The 18,854-nt window shown below is 46.8% G+C and overlaps 1 protein-coding gene and 1 pseudogene across 2 annotated transcripts in view; one reads left to right on the forward strand and one right to left on the reverse strand.

Annotated features, from left to right (window-relative positions):
• LOC145362508 (uncharacterized) overlaps positions 1 to 18,854 on the reverse strand; it is a 26,721-nt pseudogene continuing 7,867 nt past the window's right edge. Inside the window, exons 2-3 of the transcript XR_013889989.1 lie at positions 5,438 to 6,430; positions 1 to 697 (exon numbers count right to left, since the gene is read on the reverse strand). The product of XR_013889989.1 is annotated as an uncharacterized LOC145362508 (transcript). The remainder of the gene's footprint in view (positions 698 to 5,437; positions 6,431 to 18,854) is intronic.
• LOC145362456 (uncharacterized) overlaps positions 17,599 to 18,854 on the forward strand; it is a 12,542-nt gene continuing 11,286 nt past the window's right edge. The window contains exon 1 of the mRNA XM_080218472.1: positions 17,599 to 18,574. Coding sequence (XP_080074598.1) covers positions 17,699 to 18,574 — 876 coding nt within the window. The 5' untranslated portion in view covers positions 17,599 to 17,698. The remainder of the gene's footprint in view (positions 18,575 to 18,854) is intronic.

Genomic DNA, 18,854 nt, shown 5'->3' on the forward strand with positions numbered 1-18,854 from the left:
GATTTAAATTTCAAATAAGATATGCAGGTGTGAAAATTTATTGACACATGAATGAGAGATGCCGTGGGGCATTCTCCAAGTCCAACAGGGTTGATTTACATCAGAAAAACTCCAACTATCTATAAACATAATTCAGTTGGGATGCAGCAGCAATAACAGCAGAATCACACCCCTGTGATCACTGGTGAATTCGCTGGTGTCTCACCAAGTTGTGTGACTGGGTGAATCTCTTTACACACATTGAACAAGTGACTGGTTTCTCCTCACTGTGAACTTGTTAATGTCTCAGCAGAATGGATGACCGGGTGAATCCTTTCCCACACTCAGTGCAGGTGAACGGTCTCTCCTCAGAGTGATTTCTCTGGTGTGCGAGCAGATGTTTTCTGCTTTTAAAGCTCTTCTCACAGTCAGAACATGTGAATGGTCTCTCATTTGTGTGAACAAGTTGGTGTGAAGTGAGAAAGGATAAACAAGTGAATTCCTTCCCGCACACAGGGCAGGTGAACAGCCTCTCCCCAGTGTGAATTCGCTGGTGTACAGTGAGGTCGCCTGATCGCCTGAAGCCAGTCCCACAGTGAGAACACGTGAATGGTCTCTTGTCAGAGTGAACATGTTGTGACTGCGCTTGTGTCTTGACAGGCCAGACGATCGTTTGAAGTCTTGTCCACACACAGAACACATGTACGGTTTGTCCCCACTGTGAATGGTACTTTTTTCTTCCATGTTCAAAGGCCGATGATTATTTAGATCCTGACGAATCGAGGCACTCTGTAAGATTTTGATGTGATCCTTGATTTACAGTTGTCTGTAATTCCTCACCTTCTAATCCCTTGAAAAATGATGTGAAAACACAAAGGAGGAAACATGAGAGACAAGCCATAAATACACAAAGGCAAGATGTGAAATTGAGCTGAATGAATCTGATAAATTGTGGGATTGGGAATCAGAAAAGGGATATGAAAACTGCTGGATTGTCATAAAGCTTCAAACTGTTCACCAGTGCACTGAGGGAAAGGAACCCTTCGCCCCTTCAGAGCCCATAACAAGAATCCAGCCTTTATGCGTGAAGAGGGAGAGGTCAGAGAGGAAGGTGATGGAAAGAGATTTTATACATCAGCAACTCAACCAGGATTTTGGCAGAATCTCCGAAACGCACAGTCTTTCCCACCAGGAAGTACCACAGCAGCTGAGACATGGGAAAATCACGCAACTCCGTGACTTAGACAAATATCACTATTCCTTCAATGAGACTGGGTTAAAATCCTAATACTGTTGCATTGTGGGAGCACCTTTACTACATGGACTACAGAGGTTTAAGAAAAAGGCCAACTATACAATCACAAAGGACAACTAGTGATTGGTAACATATCACTGTCAGTGCAGGATAGTAATTCAGGACAGTAATCTGGGCCTTGTGAGTAATGTCCACATCTTAAGAAGTTTTATTTTTTGCAAATCTATATGAAACCTGCAAAAAAGAGAAACCGCACGACCACTACAATCTAAAAGGACAAGGACAGTGGACAGGTGGGAAAACCACCATTTGGAAGTTCCCCTCCAAGCCATTCACTATCCTGATTTGGAAATATTCTTTCACTGTCATTGGATCAAAATCCTGGAAATCCCTTCCTAACAGCATTGTGGGTGTACCAACCACATGGACTGCAGCGATTCAAGAAGGCAGCTCACCAACACCTTTTCAAGGGCAATTAGGGATGGGAAGTGAGTGCTGGTCTAATCCAATGACACCTACCTCCATTGAATGATTTTGAGAAATGACCTGGAATATCGATGAGAATACAATTCTGATAATTACTAAGTGAAATACTTCACTCAGTCACATCACTTTCTGAGTTTACATTTGACTGGAGCTCTTGGATTCCGCTTTTCATTGCTGCTGCTTTTGGAACACTTTGGGGCATTTGCAATTCTCCACCTATTCCCACTCCCCTTCTTTCTGATGGATAATGAAGGATCTGTGCACATACATTTCTGTATAACTTGGTTCCTCCTTTAATTAATTTATAGAACCCGCCCCCGTTCTCCAATCTACACACAATAGTAAAAACGTAACGAGCTCCTAATAATGACTTTCAATGGCAGAGTCCTGACCCAGCATTCCCCGCGGTGCAGAATGTCCCCTATTCACACCACAGGCTGGCACCGCACAGGCGCACTAATCACCTATTGGAGCATGCGCACTGTCAGTAATGGCGATGGGGTGAGTCTCTGTTTTTGCCTCTGTGCAGCGGGGAAGGGAGAGGAAACTCCGAGGGAGCGGGCCCTGGATAAGGAGAGTTCCTCAAACCCCGATTGAGACTCTGCCGCTCCCGTGTTTGCAGCTCCGGATCTTTTCCCCTCCGAGGCCCAAATCCCGGCAGACGGCCGCCATCTTCGTTCAACGATGCGCGCACGCGCGGGCTATTCCTGACGCAACAGTATGGGGCGTGGCGAAGGTTATTCTCTTCCCACCGGGTCCTAGTGTCCGGGTCTGCAACTAGATAATCAGACTTTTCAACATTTCCACCCAGTCTCAGGCTGCAGCTGATGTTTTGCAAGGTTGATAATCTACCTCAACCCCACCTCTCCATATTGCTCAGATTCTCTTTGTACCCAAATATTTATCAATCTTTATCTTAATTACATTCAATGGCCCAGCATCCTCTGCTCCCTGGAAGAAAAAATTCCAGACATTCACAACTGAATGAAGAATTTTCTCCTCATTTCAATCTAAATGATTGACTCCTTATTCAGAGACTGTGACCCAGTATTCCAGACTCTCCAGTCAAAAGAAATATTTTCACACCATCTAACCTCTCAGGGCCACGAAGAATCATATTCTCTAATCAGATCACCTCTTATTTTTCTCACCACCATTAATTTGATCCTAGTCTAATTTTATAGATAAAAGCAAAATACTGCAGATGCTGGAATCAGAAACAAAAATAGAAAATGCTGGAAAATCTCAGCCGATCTGACAGCATCTGTGGGGAAAGAATGGAACCAACATGTCGAGTCTGGATGACAGCCCATCAGAGCTGATGGAGGGTCATCCAAATTGAAATGTTGGCTCTATTCTCTCTCCACAGATGCTATCAGACCTGCTGAGATTTTCCAGCATTTTCTGTTTTTTTTATTTTACAGGTACCATGTTACCAAGTCCCGAACAATAAGATTTCTAATATTTCACCTACAACTGATGTTAACTGGTCTAGATTCCCCATTCTCTCTCCTTCTACTTTCTGGACTAGTGCGGTTAATGTTTGCTAACCTCCGATCCTTGTGAACTGTTCTAGAGCTTAAGGAATTCTGGAAGATCACACTAACACAGCAACTATTTCTGAAGCTCCCCCTTCTAAATCCCCAAGATGCAGGTTGTATGATCCAGGGAAATTGTCACCATTTAGTCCCATTAATTTCTCCAGTCTCTATTTCTAGAAGACCCTCATTCTTATGGGACAAGGGAGTGTGTAATCTGTGTTTCCAAAGCCAGAACAGCTTTGGACTTGTGCAACTCCCACCATTGATCAATCAAACCCATTTTGATGGGAATTAAATGGCTTGTTTCATTTTTAAAAAACTTTTATTCACATTGTACTTGTCAGAAAGGATGATTCAATTCACAACTTTACAGTAAAGTTCCATAAGATGATGTTGGAACATGTCTGTCAGGTTTTTCATTATTATTGACATTTGATGAACAGCATTACAACTCGAACGACATTGGGGTGGTGACTCATGTTTGAAAATGGTTCTTCCTTGTATTAAAGTTCCTGCCCCCTGGCTTCCCCATTACTAGAATGTTTCTTTTGTCTTCTACCATGAGGACAGATAGATACAAAGTATTTGTTGCATTTCTCTGCCATTTCCTTGTTCCCCATTATCTTTTCCCTTTTATCTGCCTCTCGTAGAGAATGTTTACTTTCACTCGCTTCTCCCTATTCACAAACCTACAGAAACATTTAAAAATCAACTTTGTAAACTCTTACTGGTCTACACCCAAAAAGAGAATTGAGCTCAGTAGTGATTTTAAAACAGTTTATTGAGAAGCGACATTTAAAACAAGATGCATGAGTTAAATAGATAGGAAAAGCACCTGACCTGTGAGAGAGGTTTACAGATCCCAGAGGACAAGTAGACGGCTGAAACCAAGTGAATGTTGATGTCAATAGCTAGTACCTATGGAAGATTCACTTCAACGAGCCTGACTGGGGAGAAGCCAGTCAATTTGAAACCTCCTTGCTCTTGAGGGCCTATTTTAACCTGTACATGTAGTTAGTTACCATAAGAGCCAATGGTATCGGGGTTAAAAATGTCTTGCTTCAGGGCTTGTGTTAGACACAGGTCCTTGACAGGGAGAAAGGCTTGTCCCATGTTTGTCAGCCAGCAAGCTGTGGGGGGTGGTGGTGGGGGGGGCTCTTTCTATAATATTCCATCAGTATCCAAAGATTTTGTAAGGCTATTAGATGGTGATTTCTTCCAATCTATTACTTGGATTCGACTTATCGCCATTCCTGAGCTGGCGCTGCAGGGGCTGGGGTGCATTATTGACCCTAATAATCACATTTTAATTTGATGTTTTTAAGTTTCCTTTGTACTTTGATTTTGTTCAGGCTGTTCCCTTTCCTTTTGGGGAGCTGCCCCTTTTACTTTGTCCTGATTTAACTTGAGTTTATTTGGTTTAATCTTAAAAGATGCTATCCCTGTGCTGAGGGCATTTCTGTTCCAGATGGGATGGGTGACATTTGGAGAGACTCTTGATTCTCCAGCAATTCCCATTCCCCTTCTTTCTGATGGATTATGGTGGTGTCACTGTGTGTAATGTGACAGTGAGTAAGAATTCTCAGCAAGGATTAATCAACACTTTGTAATTGGAGATATTCATCAGTGCAACCTCTCATATACTGAATAGTGGAATTTGGGCCAAGATCAGTAGGGTGACACGGTAACACAGTGGTTCGCACTGCTGCCTCACAGTGCCAGGACCCGGGTTCGATTCCTGACTTGGGTCACTGTCCGTGTGGAATCTGCACGTTCTCTCCGTGTCCCCGTGGGTTTCCTCCGGGTGCTCCGGTTTCCTCACACAGTCCAAATGATGTGCTCGTTAGGTGTACTGGCCACGCTAAATTCTCCCTCAGTGTACCCAAACAGGCGTGTAGAGTGGCGACTGGGGGATTTTTATAGTAACTTCATTGCAGTGTTAATGTAAGCCTACTTGTAACACTAATAAAGAAACTTAACTTAAACAATTTGAGATTGAAGTAAAAGTTCCAAATCTAATTTCTGATGGACAGCAGTAACTGCAACCCCAGCAGCACAATCACCTCTTGATCCAGGATATTAATACAGCCAGTAACTGGGCTGGAGTTTAACACCAGCAGAAACAAACTCCTGCTGTCGGAATGAATTAACAGCAGAATCCAATCCCTGCCGTCACTTATGAACTCGCTGGTGTTTCAGTAATTGAGATGAATCAATGAATCCCTTCCCACACTCGCAGCAGGAGAACGGCCTCTCCCCAGTGTGAACCCGTTCATGTCTCAACAGTTGGCATGAATCAGTGAATCCCTTCCCACACATGGAGCAGGTGAATGGCTTCTCCCCGGTGTGAGCTCGCTGGTGTACAGTGAGACCGCCTGAGTGTCTGAAGCTCCTTCCACAGTCAGTGCAGCTGAATGGTTTCTCCCCGCTGTGAACTCGCTGGTGTTTCAGCAGAGTGGACGAAAGCTTAAAGCTCATTCCACAGTCAGTGCAGCTGAATGGTTTCTCCCCAGAGTGAACTCGCTGGTGTGCTACGAGGTTCGAGGAATTAATGAATCCCTTCCCACACACGGGGCAGGTGAACGGCCTCTCCCCAGTGTGAACCCGCCGGTGTAATGCTAGATTGTATGACTGAATGAATCTTTTCCCACACACAGAGCAGCTAAACGGCCTCTCCCCAGTGTGAACACGCTGGTGTAATGCCAGGTTGGATGACTGAGTGAAATCCTTTCCACATATGGAGCAGGTGAAGGGTCTCTCCCCAGTGTGGGTGCGTCGATGAGTTTCCAGTTTGGATGGGCAAGTGAATGCTTTCCCACAGTCCCCACATATCCATGGTTTCTCTGTAGTGTCAGTGTCATCATGTCTCTCCATGTTGATGATCAGATGAAGCCTTTTCTACACACACAACACGAGAACATTTCTCCTCACTGAATGGTGATGTTTTTTTCAGGCTGTCTAACTGGTTTAAGCTCTTTTCACAGTCAGTTCACTGGAACACGCTCACTCAGGTGTGTCTCAGTGCTTTTCCAGTCACACTGATGTTTGATTGTTTTGTCTGTAGGAAAAGATTTCAAACATTTCTCCTTCCACATTCCAAGTATGATTCCTAGGAATCGAGTGATTCTGTCAGATCTTGATGTGATGTTTGGTCTAATACCTGTAAAAACTGTCAATAAAAGTCATCACTGACAGTCCAGAATAGAAATTCTGACATGACAATTCTAGTTTATCTGCAATTTTTTTTGTCCACTTGAACCCCCAAAGTTGCAGATCCCCATCCCACACACTCTCCCTCCTCCCCGAACTGAAATCCAAATAAACTGTCAGATAATCATTTCAGTATGCTTTTAAAAAATGTGTGCAACTAGAGATAGTATTTTTGATGATTCAATTCATTCAAAACACAAGAGAAAACATTAATCTGAATCACCCTGAACCCATCAGACAAAATAGCAGATGTTAACTTCGTGTCCAGAACTGACTGTTTAGAGATTTGATGAGAAATTGTGAAGGGGGTTTCTCCAAACCTCTCTCTCTCTCTAACTAATTTAAACCTGGTATCAGTGTCAGAGCCCATTCTGCTTTCTGGTTCTCTTCCTGCTGACTAATTAACCTCAATTCAATATCAAGAATATGGAAGCCACTGTTTTTGGCCCCCCTTCCAAGTCTTGTTCCTTTGCAATCCACTCAATCCCTCTTCCTGGCGAATGTCTGAAATTAAGCCAGTTTGTTCATAACCTCAGTGTCCCATTTGATCCCAAGTTTCTGGGACCGCCTATTTCCACCTTAGTAACATCACATGACCTCAACTCTACCTCAATGCTGCTCAAACCCTCATTCAGGCCATTGTTACCTCCAAACTCAACTGTTCCATCGCACTCTTACGGGTCTCCATTTTACCTATGGAAATGTGAAGTCATCCAAAAGTCCACCAACCCTTTCCTAATTAACAGCAAGTCCTGTCCCCCGATCACCTCTGTCCTCCCTGATCTGCCTTGGCTCCCACGCATGTAACACCTTGATTGTAAGATTCTCATCCTTGTTTTCAAATCATTCCATAGCTTCAGCCCTCCCGATCTCTGTAATCTTCCCACAAACATCCGAGATATCAGTGCTGTTCTGGTACATTCCCTACTGCAATTGCTCCACCACTGGTGGTCATGTCTTCAGCCCTAGGTTCTGAATTCCCTCCCTGTATTTCTCTGTCTCTGCCTCACTTTCCTCCTTTAAGACTCTCTTTAAAACTCACCTTGTTGTCCAAGTTTTTCGTCACCTGTCCTATTATCTCCTGATGTATCTGGGAATCTCACTTTGTTTTATAATGTTCCTTAAAGTTTATTTATTAGTCACAAGTAAGACTTACATTAACACTGCAATTAAATTCCCCTCATCACCAGCACCTGTTTGGGTCAATGCACCTAACTAGCTCATCTTTCCGACTGTGGGAGGAAACTAGAGCATCTGGAGAAAACCCATGCAGACACAGGGAGCACATGCAAACTCCCAAGCTGGGAATCGAACCCAGGACCCTGGCGCTGTGAGGCAGCAGTGCTAACCACCGTGCCACCCTGACCCGAGATCCAGCATCTAGCCCACACTGGGTGTTTATGAAGACTCATCGCCCAGATCCATTTATGTTCCCGGTTTGATTTCAGGCTCTGGATCCATTTAAATCCCACTGGTTCCAGCTCCTCGCCACCTGCGGATCCACAAAGTGTTTCCAGAACCTCCAGTGTCTGAGCCAGGATGGGGCTGTTAACCTGGGTCTGTTCCCGGGAGAAGCCCCACAGCTGCAAACCAGGGAGCTGACAATGATACTGAAGCGGATCCACAAAGTGTTTCCAGACCCGCCCAGCCACCGCCTAACGCTGACTCCGCTTCTCCGGGACAAACCAGCACCAAGGACAGCAATGACACTGCGCATGCTCCACATCACAATGCCGGGGACTGATTGACGGTGGCTATGGACCAATAGGAAGAGGGGGCGGAGCTGGAGGACCAAGCGGGAGAAGCTGGTCCTCCAACCAATCGGAGTGAGAGGGGCGGGGCTGGAGGACCGCGCAGGAGCGGCTGGTCCTCCAATCAGTCATCGGGTCGGGTCGGGTCGGGTCGGGGGTGTAAGTGAAGCATGCGCAGTGTGATTAACGGAGACGGAGAAACGATTCTTGCTCAGATACACAATTAGTAAAAGGTGGGAATGGCGAGGCAGAGGGAGCGATGGATCAGGCGGGCGGTTTACGAGACTTCGTAAACACCTTACATAAACCGCGTATCCTTGAAAAAGAACCTACCGGTAATTGGGGATGGTCCCCGGCCTGTTTGTACATAGCAGAACCGCAATTTTCTCTCAGTTACAAACCCCGGTTAACCGCCGCCATCTTTTTCAGGTGGTCCCAGCAAGGAGCATGCGCAGCTGTCATCTTTATCGGGGGGCATTCGCACTAAGGCGCATTCGCAGTAGGGCGTATGCGCAGCTGCCATCTTTATCGGGGTGCTCGCAGTGGGGCGCATGCGCAGCTGCCATCTTTATCGGGGGCATTCACACGGGTGCACGCGTAACTGATAACTTTATCGGCGCATTGGCAGTCGGACGCATGCGCAGCTGACATCTTTATTGGGGGCACTCGCAGTAGGGCGCATATGTAGATGCCATTTTTGTTGAATACAATAAGTTCCTTATTGGAAATTCCTCCCAGTGACAGAGTGTGGATAACTTGCCCATCAAACTGCTTCACTCTTTCACTTCCAATTTCTCACTGATGCAGCACAACAACTGTGCCATCCCCTCAACCATGGTTATATAACATCATGGTTCTGAACAACCTGGTTATTTACTAGTGCTACAAGTAGGCTTACATTAACACTGCAATGAAATTAATGTAAAAATCCCCCAAGTCACCACACCGACACCTCTTCAGGTTACACTGAGGGAGAATTTAGCACGGCCCAATGCTCCCTAACCAGCACGTCTTTCAGACTGTGGGAGGAAACTGGAGCACGAGGAGAATGTGCAAACTCCACATAGACAGTCACCCAAACCACGAATCGAACCCAGTTCCCTGACACTGTGAGGCAGCAGTGTTAATCACTGAACCACCGTGCCGCCCACACAGCTGGCCTCAGACAGTTGGCAGTGAGAGTGACGGTGTCAGTAGTTCGGGAATGAAGTTTGGAGTAGGAACTGGAAAGAATGGCTTCAACTTTCCCAATATCTAAATGAGAGAAAATTCCTGATGTTCCGGTATTGGATGTCAGACAAGTCAGGACGATGTGTGAGTTGGAGGGGAACTCAGAGGTGATAGTCTTCACATATATCTAATACCCTGGTCATTGTAAATGGTGGAGGTTTAGCATTACATGATTCTGCCAAAGTTCTGATCAAGCTGATACAGAAAAATCCCTCTTCTTCATCCTCTACTTCTTCTATGCCCCTCTTATTCCTGTCCATAGATACTGGCTCGTGTATTGGCCCAGACTGGGTGGCAGGTTCCCTTTCCTGAAGGATATAATGAACCAGTTGTTACATTTATGACAATCCAGCAGTTCTCATGGTCACTCATTCCTTGTGCCAGCCCCACAAATTACAAGATCCATTCAGCTCAGTTTACCACCTGCTTTTGTGGCTTCACTCTCACTTTTTCTGTTTCAGAAAGGGTGAATTTGCAATCAGGAAGCTCAACCCCAAACATCACGTCAGGATCACCCAGTTTACCGTAACCGGAATATCATTGGATTTTGAACATGGAAGGAAAAAGCACTGTTCACAGTGGGGAGAAACTGTACACATGTTCTGTGTGTGCGCGAGACTTCAGTCAGTCATCCGGCCTGTCAAGACACAAATGCAGTCACAGCAGGGAGAAGCCGTGGAAATGCGGGGAATGTGGGAAGGGATTCAATTATCCATCACAGCTGGAAATTCATCAGCGTGGTCACACAGGACAGAGGCCGTTCACCTGCTGTGTGTGTGGGAAGGGATTCATTAATTCATCCAACCTGATGACACACCAAAGTATCCACAGCGAACACAGACCTTTTAAATGTCCAGACTGCAGGAGGTGCTACAAAAATTGTCAGGAACTAACGTACCATCAACGTGCTCACACTGATGAGAGACCATTCAGGTGCCGTCAGTGTGGGACTGGATTCAGGCAATCATCTCATCTCACTGTCCACCAGCGCACTCACACCGGGGAGAGGCCGTTCGTCTGCTCCGAGTGTGGGAAGAGATTCACTCAGTCCTCCCACCTGCTGAAACACCAGCGCACGTACCAACATAAAAATTAGGAGCAGGAAGAGGCCCCTCGAGCCTGCTCCATCATTCAGTAAGCTGATCTGATTGTAACCTCAACTCTACATTCCTGCCTAAACCCCCATCACCTTTCACTGCATTGTTAAACAGGAATTTATCCAGCTTTGTCTTAAAAATATTCAAAGACTATACTTCCACTGCCTTTTGAGAAAGAGAAAGGCTTTTAACATTTCCTCTGTGACAAATGTTCAGCTAACTGGGCCAAACTTTCCCACTTTCTCCCTTTTTCCCTGAATCGATGGAATTTTGTAAAATTAAAACCACTACAACAACAATCTCAATAGTCTCTTCTTTCAACACCTGAGGGGGAAATCCATTCGGATCAGAGAATCTCTCAGCGCGCACACCCAAACAATGTGCTCAATAACACTGTTCGTAATCTTCCTGATTTGCGCCATCTCTTCCATCTCCTGATTTAGAACTATCTCTGGGAGGTTACTTCTGCCCTCTTTAGCAAAGATGGGTGCAAAAGACAGGGCAGCATGGAATCATAGAACCCTACAGTGCAGAAGGAGGCCCCTTTGAGTCTGCACGGAACACAATCCCACCCAGAACCTACCGCCATATCCCTACGTATTATACCCACTAATCCCTCTAACCTACACACCCCAGGACACTAAGGGGCAATTTCTTCACACAGCCAATCAACCTAACCCGCATATCTTTGGACTGCGGGAGGAAACCGGAGCACCCGGAGGAAACCCGCACAGACATGAGGAGAATGTACAAACTCCACACAGACAGTGACCCAAGGCCAGGAGTCGAACCCAGGACCCTGGAGCTGTGAAGCAGCAGTGCTAACCCACTGTGCCACCATGCTGCCCTGCTGCTAACCAGTGATTAGCACTGCTGCTTCACAGCTCCAGGGACCTGGGTTCAATTCCCGGCTTGAGTCACTATGTGTCTGGAGTTTGCACATTCTCCTTGTGTCTGCGTGGGTTTCCTCCGGGTACTCCGGTTTCCTCCCACAGTCCAAAGATGTGCAGGTTAGGTTGATTGGCCATGCTAAAAATTGCTCCTTAGTGTCCCGAGATGCTTAGGTTAGAGGGATTAACAGGTAGGATATGGGGGTAGGGCCTGGGTGGGATTGTGGTCGGTGCAGACTCGATGGGCTGAAGGGCCTCTTTCTGCACTGTAGGGTTCTATGAAAATACCTGTTTAGTTCACCCACCATAGCCCGACTTTCCACAATCAGTTCTCCAGATGCACTTTCTATGGGAGCAATGCTCACTTTTTTCTTGTTAAGTATCTATACAAATACAGTTTGTTAGACGTGCCCTGGAGGGCTTTTTGATACAGTGTGTTGACAATCCATCCAGGGAGGGAGCCGTACCAGACCTGATACTGGGGAATGAGCTGGGCCAGGTGATCAGTGTTTGAGTGGGGGGGGCGGGGGGCTGCATTTTGGGCTTAGCCGCCATAATCCCATAGGATTTGAGATAGTCATTGATAAGAGTGGCCCTCAGGGTGAGGGTGGTTAATTAGGCGAGGGCCAGTTAGATCCAGATTAGATGGGAACTGGGGAACGTGGATGGAGAACAACTATTTGAGGGCAAATCCATGTCTGGCACGTGGAAGACTTTTAAAAGGCCTGTTGATTGAAGTGCAGGACAGGCAATATTCTCGCAAACAAATGAAGGATAGAAATGGCAGGATTTGGGAAACAGGGATGACAAGGGAAATTGTAAGCTCAGTAAAAAGGAAGCATGTGATAGTCCGAGTCTAAAAATGGACAAAATCCTTGAGGAGCACGTTGAAAATAGGAAGGAACTTAAACGTGGAATTAATAGTAGGAGGGATTATTATTTAAAGGGTGAAAAGCTGCAGCATGCTACAGTGCAGAGGGACCTGGGGGTCCTTGTGCTCGAGTCGCAAAAACCCAGTCTGCAGGTGCAGCAGGTGATCAAGAAGACGAATGGGATGTTGGTCTTTATAGCGAGGGGGATAGAATATAAAAGCAGGGAGGTCTTGCTGCAACTGTACAGGGCACTGGTGAGGCCGCAGCTGGAGTAATGTGTGCAGTTTTGGTCACCGCACTTGCGGAAGGATATATTGGCCTTGGAGGGAGTACAGAGAAGGTTCACTACGCTGATACCGGAGATGAGGGGGTTAGCCTATGAAGAGAGACTGAATAGACAGGGTCTGTACTCGTTGGAGTTTAGAAGGCTGAGGGGGGATCTTATAGAGATGTATAAGATAATGAAGGGGATAGATAGGGTAGAGGTAGAGAGATTCTTCCCACTTAGAAAGGATAGCAGGACTAGAGGGCACAGCCTCAAAATAAGGGGGGGAGAGCAATTTAGATCAGAGTTGAGGAGGAACTTCTTCACTCAAAGGGTGGTGAATCTCTGGAATTCCCTGCGCATTGAAGTGGTGGAGGCTGCCTCGCTGAATATATTTATGTCACGGGTAGATAGGTTTCTGATAGACAGGGGAATTAAGGGTTATGGGGAGAAAGCAGGAAAGTGGAACTGATCCACTTCAGATCAGCCATGATCTTATTGAATGGCGGGGCAGGCTCGAAGGGCTAGGTGGCCTATTCCTGCTCCAATTTCTTACGTTCTTATGAACCCATATCTTCCTCCATTTTTTCTGCTATCTCCTTCATCCTCACTCCAACAAGTACGAGGAGTGCATGGAACTTATTTGTCATTGAAACAATCTGACCAGCTGGTTCTGCTGCTTCCCTCTCTTCCACTGGTGCACTGAGTTAAATTGTCTCTAAAGTTCCTGTTTCTGGAGTCCTAAATGCACACTGCTCTCTCCCATTATCCCACTTGTCAATTTCTGGGACTCGGGTGGAAGGACACGATGACACAGCTGTTGCATTGCATCTTGACTTGGCCCTTTATTAATAATTCCGTTAGTGTCTGCGGTGTTTTGAATTAAACTCTACTCTGTGTGATTAACTCACCAGTGGCACCTAATATCTTAATAAATTGGGCAATCAAACCTTCTAAAGAGGGTGAATATGTCTGAGAATTATCCAGCTGCAAAACTATTTCAATTAAGGTCATGGATTATTACAGTCGATGTACCCTGTTTTGATTCTGCCAGCAGGGCTGTGGAATTAATTGGATAGATTTCTAAAGAGACAGCATGATGGGTGAAGTGGGTTACATCTGTGGAATAACCAATAAATATTCAGTATCCATCAAGAGGGCAATATTCATCTGGAATTTTCTTATCTGGATTCAGTTCAGTATTCCGTCTCTGGAGATAGAAAGAGGAACGAATGATTATGAATTGAACCCAGCCAGAATCTGCACCTTCAGGAGAACCAGTGTGAAAGTCATAAAAGTCACAGCACTTAGAATAGAGGGATAGAAGCAGATAGTCCAGTTGGGAACACATGATGGGTGCAGGCTTGGAGGGCCAAAGGGCCTGTTCCTGTGCTGAATTGTTCTTTGTTCACTTTCTCACCGGAGATTTACATGCAAAACATGACAAATAGAATCCTTATTGGATAGGCACATGGAGCACACCAGAATTATAGGGAGTGGAATAGCTTGATCTTGGGATTGGACATAGCTCGGCACAACACTGAGGGCCAAAGGGCCTGTACTGTGCTGTAATGTTCTATGTTCTAGAACAGCAGAACTAGAGGGCACAGCCTCAAAATAAGGGGGGTGCAGTTTAGATCGGAGTTGAGGAGGAACTTCTTCACTCAAAGGGTGGTGAGTCTCTGGTATTCCCTGCCCATTGAAGTGGTGGAGGCTACCTTGCTGAATATATTTAAGTCATGGGTAGATAGGTTGATAGACAGGGAAATTAAGGGTTATGGGGAGAAAGCGGGAAAGTGGAACTGATCCACTTCAGTTCAGCCAAGATCTTATTGAATGGCGGGGCAGGCTCGAAGGGCTAGATGGCCTACTCCTATTTCTTAAGTGGAATATATCACCGCATTCGTCCACAGATGTTGCGTATGTTTAAAAATACATCGGAATTGAGAATCAATATTGTCGTTTGACTGGGAATTGAATGGCACTGCTGTTACCCAGCATTCGCTGCGGTTGTGAAAGCGCCCCATTTACGGCACCGGAACCCAGTGCGCACTCGCAGTGCTGTACTTGGCGCATGCGCAATGTCACTTTGCACAGGATCCCTGCGATGGCGGGTGATGCTTTTTTCCAGCGGGTAAGAGTTGGTGCGGTGGGGAATGGAGCCGGGACACAGGGTGGGGAGGGAACGGAAGCTTCACAAACACCCGCTATAGGCCGCAGGGCCCGAGTATACCCCACGGGTCCCGTATTTACAGCCGCGAGTATTTTTCCCCGGGACCCGGGGCCCAGTGCGTCCGCCGCCATGTTGGTTTAACGGAGAGCGCATGCGTGGCCGTCTGTTACGCAATCGCTGGGTGGGCGGGGCCTCAGGGTCTGGCTGACCAGGGGAGAAACTTGTCTCATTGTGAAGTTCACATCACAAGTAGGCCTTACATTAACACCTCAATGAAGTTACTGTGAAATTCTCCTGATGGCCACAGTCCAGCACCTGTTCGGGGTCAATGCACCCTAACCAGCACGTCTTCCAGACTGTGGGATGAAACAGGAGCACCCGGAGGAAACCCACGCAGACACGGGGAGAATGCGCAAACTCCAAAGCCGGGAATCGAACCCGGATCCCTGGCGCTGTGGGACAGCAGTGCTAACCACTCGTGCATAGTATTGATGTTTTTCTCTTTTAATCCACAGGTGCTTTGGTCCGCCTTGTTGTCCAACGAGGGGCATACACACAGTGGGTCGTACAAGGGCTGCTCTTGGATGTTTTCAAGAATAGCCTAGTACTTCACGTCATTAGTGTATGCTTAAACTGGACCAGATGCTGGGTAACACGACAGCTCAGTGACTATCACTGCTAGCTGTGCAGATACGTGGATTTGGGCCAGTGCCTGTGGGAGTTTGCGCATTCTCCCCGTGCTTGCGTGGGTTTCCTTCGGGTGCTCCGGTTTCCTCCCACACCCCAAAGATGTGCTGTTAGGCTGATTGGTGTAACAAATTGTCCCTAAATTAATTTTCCCTCAATGTGGATGGCCATAAGCATAGACAAGGGTCACGGGTAGAGAGGAGACTCAATGTTAAAATGGCGGCGCGGGCTCGTTGGGTCGAAGGGCCTGTTTGCCGTGCTGTGTTGTTCTTTGTTCACTCAGACTGCAGACAGGCCCGGGTTAACAATTGACAACTTTATAGAATCCCCACAGTACAGAAGGAGGAGGTCATTTGGCCCATTGAGTCCATAATCCAAATCTAGAAAGAGAGACAGACCCGTTCAGAACTGGTTTGTATTGGGCTAGATGTTTGATGATTGGCCACCAGTATTCACTCCTTTTTCATTGACTCACAGAACCACTGAATGATTACAATACACGGTGGTGGGGGTGGGGGTGGGGGTGGGGGTGGGGGTGGGGGGAGCAGCAGCAATCAATCCATTATACCCATTCTTGGCTTTGTAACAGCGAATCAGCTCCTCCCACTCCTGGCCCTTCTCGTAGTCCAGCATTTTTTATCTCCTCCAGGTAATGATTCTGTTTCCTTTTGGATCAGTTTGAGCTGTAGTGGAGATGGAAGTGAAACTGCCACTTTTAACACAGAGGATGTTGGAATCCAGTTGGGCCCAGCAATTTTCAAAGTGACACCATCAAAGGGGATAAATTTTAGGGGAAATCGGATTGTCAAATGGGTATTGTTTTTGAATAGTTATTTTTATCAGTGATTTAATCTAATTTAATGAAATCAAATGTTGTAAAATGTTAAGAGGCAGCTAGATGGGTACGTGAATAGGGAGGGAAACAGACCAAGTAAGGGCAGAAGGTTTCTTTTCAGTTTGGTTGGGCATTATGATCAGCATAGACTTGAAGGGCCAAGGGGCTTGTTCCTGTGCTCTACTTTGTTTTGTTCTTTGCTGTGTTTTTGGGATTTGGACAGGAGTAAATATTGCCCACCGCCAGTTACCTGTGGAGAAGATGATGTTTGTTGCTCAGCAGCTGGTAAGAGGCGCTGCAGGGGAACTAGTGGGTGGAGAGGTGTCGGTAAGAGATGTCAGTAACAGTCAGTGTAGACTACAAACCCCAAATGAGAAACTGCAGCTGCAAGAAGTTTGCCCAAAAACAGGCCCAGCTTGTTTCATGGTAAATGTGGTGCAGCCATCTTGATCTGATGGAATCTCTACAGTGCTGAGGGAGGCCATTTGGCCCATCAGGTCTGTACCAACTACAATCCGACCCAGGCCCTGTTCCCACAACCACACACATTTACCCCACCAATCTCCCTGACACTAGGCTCGATTGATCATGGCCAATTAACCTAACCTGCAAACACGGGGAGAACGTGCAAACTCCACACGGACAGTGACCCGAGGCCGGAATTGAACCCGGGTCCCTGGTGTGTGAGGCAACAGTGCCAGGTGCTGTGAGGCAGCAATGCCAACCACTGTGCCACGGTGCTGCCCCCCCTTATAATGATGTAACAAAAAGTGGGTGATGGTTCTTCGTATCAGGAGAGAAAATTATTGGTTCCTTTGTTTGATTTTTCACTCAACCCAGAACTGAACCCAGACAGAGGAGAGAGTGGAGGAAAGAAATGGTGAGATGGGTTTGGATTTCAGCCCAGGGAGGAGTGGGAGTGTGTGTGGGAAGGGGATTTATAGATTTGGGAGAACAAGAGAGGAAAAAATGTTCCAGAGAAACTCCAGTTGTCTATTCTGGATTTATATCCTGCTCACTCGCAGTGAAGAGTTTTTAAATCTCCTTTTCCAGGCTTTCAGAAGGGGAAGATGATCATAAGGGGCCAGGAAGCTCACATGGAACATCGCAGCAAGCTCTGGCAGAATCACTCAATTCATCAGGGCCTGAATATTATCCACATTTGAATGTGAAAGCAGAAATGTTTGTCCTGCCTGCAGGGAAAGATTTCAAACATCAGTGTGACTGGAAAAGCAGCGAGACACACACACACACACATCCGAGTAAGTGTGTTCCAGTGAACTGACTGTGGAAAGAGTTTTAACCAGTTACTCAGCCTGAAAGAACATCACGCCATTGACAGCTAGGAGATATTATACACATGTTCTGCATGTGGACAAGGCTTCAACTGACCACCCAACCTGGAGAGATACAAGGACACTGGCACCATGGAGAAACCTTGGAAATGTGAGGATTGTGGGAAAGGTTACAATTATCCATCCCGGCTGGAATATCATCGACGCACACACACTGGGGAGAGGCCGTGGAAATGTGGGGATTGTGGGAAAGGATTCAATTCTCAATACCAGCTGGAAAACCACCGACGCAGTCACACTGGGGAGAGGCCCTTCACCTGCTCGGTGTGTGGCAAGGGATTCACTCAGTCAGCCTGTCTCATGTCACACCAGCGATTTCACACTGAGGAGAGGCCCTTCAGCTGTACCGACTGCGGAAAGAGATTCAGACATTCATCCCACCTCAGTAAGCACCAGCGAGTTCACACTGGGGAGAGACTGTTCACCTGCTCTGAGTGTTGCAAGCGATTCACGGTATCCTCGGATCTGCTGAAACACCAGCGAGTTCACACCGGGGAGAGGCCATTCACCTGCTCAGTGTGTGGGAAGGGATTCACTCAGTCAGCCAACCTGGTGGTCCACCAGCGAGTTCACACCGGGGAGAGGCCATTCAGCTGCACTCACTGTGGAAAGAGGTTACGGTCGTCGTCGGAACTCACTGCACACCAGCGGGTTCACACTGGGGAGAAACCATTCACCTGCTCCGTGTGTGGGAAGGGATTCGCTCAGTCATCCCACTGCCTGACCCACCAGCGAGTTCACACGAAGGAGAAGCCATTCAGCTGCTCTTCCTGCGGAAAGAGGTTCAGGCATTCAGGCAACCTCAGAGCGCACCAGCGAGTTCACACCGGGGAGAGGCCATTCACCTGCTCCGTGTGTGGGAAGGGATTCCATTGGCTATCCAGCCTGCTGACACATCAGCGAGTTCATAAACAACCACAGGAATTGGATTCTGCTGTTAATCACATGGTCTGATAATAATTGTTCTGTTTCTGCTGATGTTCGCTGTCACCCAGAATCATCAAACAAAAACACCGCCCCTCAAACTCGTATCAAATTCCCACCCCGTCTGACTGAAATAAAGAACCAAAAGCTCTCCAGGTCCCCATTAAATCCGAGAGAAATGTGACACAGCACCCCACAAAGAGAAGATAAACCACAACTGCAACAACATGACTGAACACAACAAACTCAACACATCTACTTGGAATAGGTTCCCCACAAGAGACCTCAAAACAGACACTGATGG

This window comes from Carcharhinus amblyrhynchos, unplaced genomic scaffold (genome assembly GCF_965287045.1).
Source record: "Carcharhinus amblyrhynchos unplaced genomic scaffold, sCarAmb.v2.hapA scaffold_38, whole genome shotgun sequence".
Classification (NCBI taxonomy): domain Eukaryota; kingdom Metazoa; phylum Chordata; class Chondrichthyes; order Carcharhiniformes; family Carcharhinidae; genus Carcharhinus; species Carcharhinus amblyrhynchos.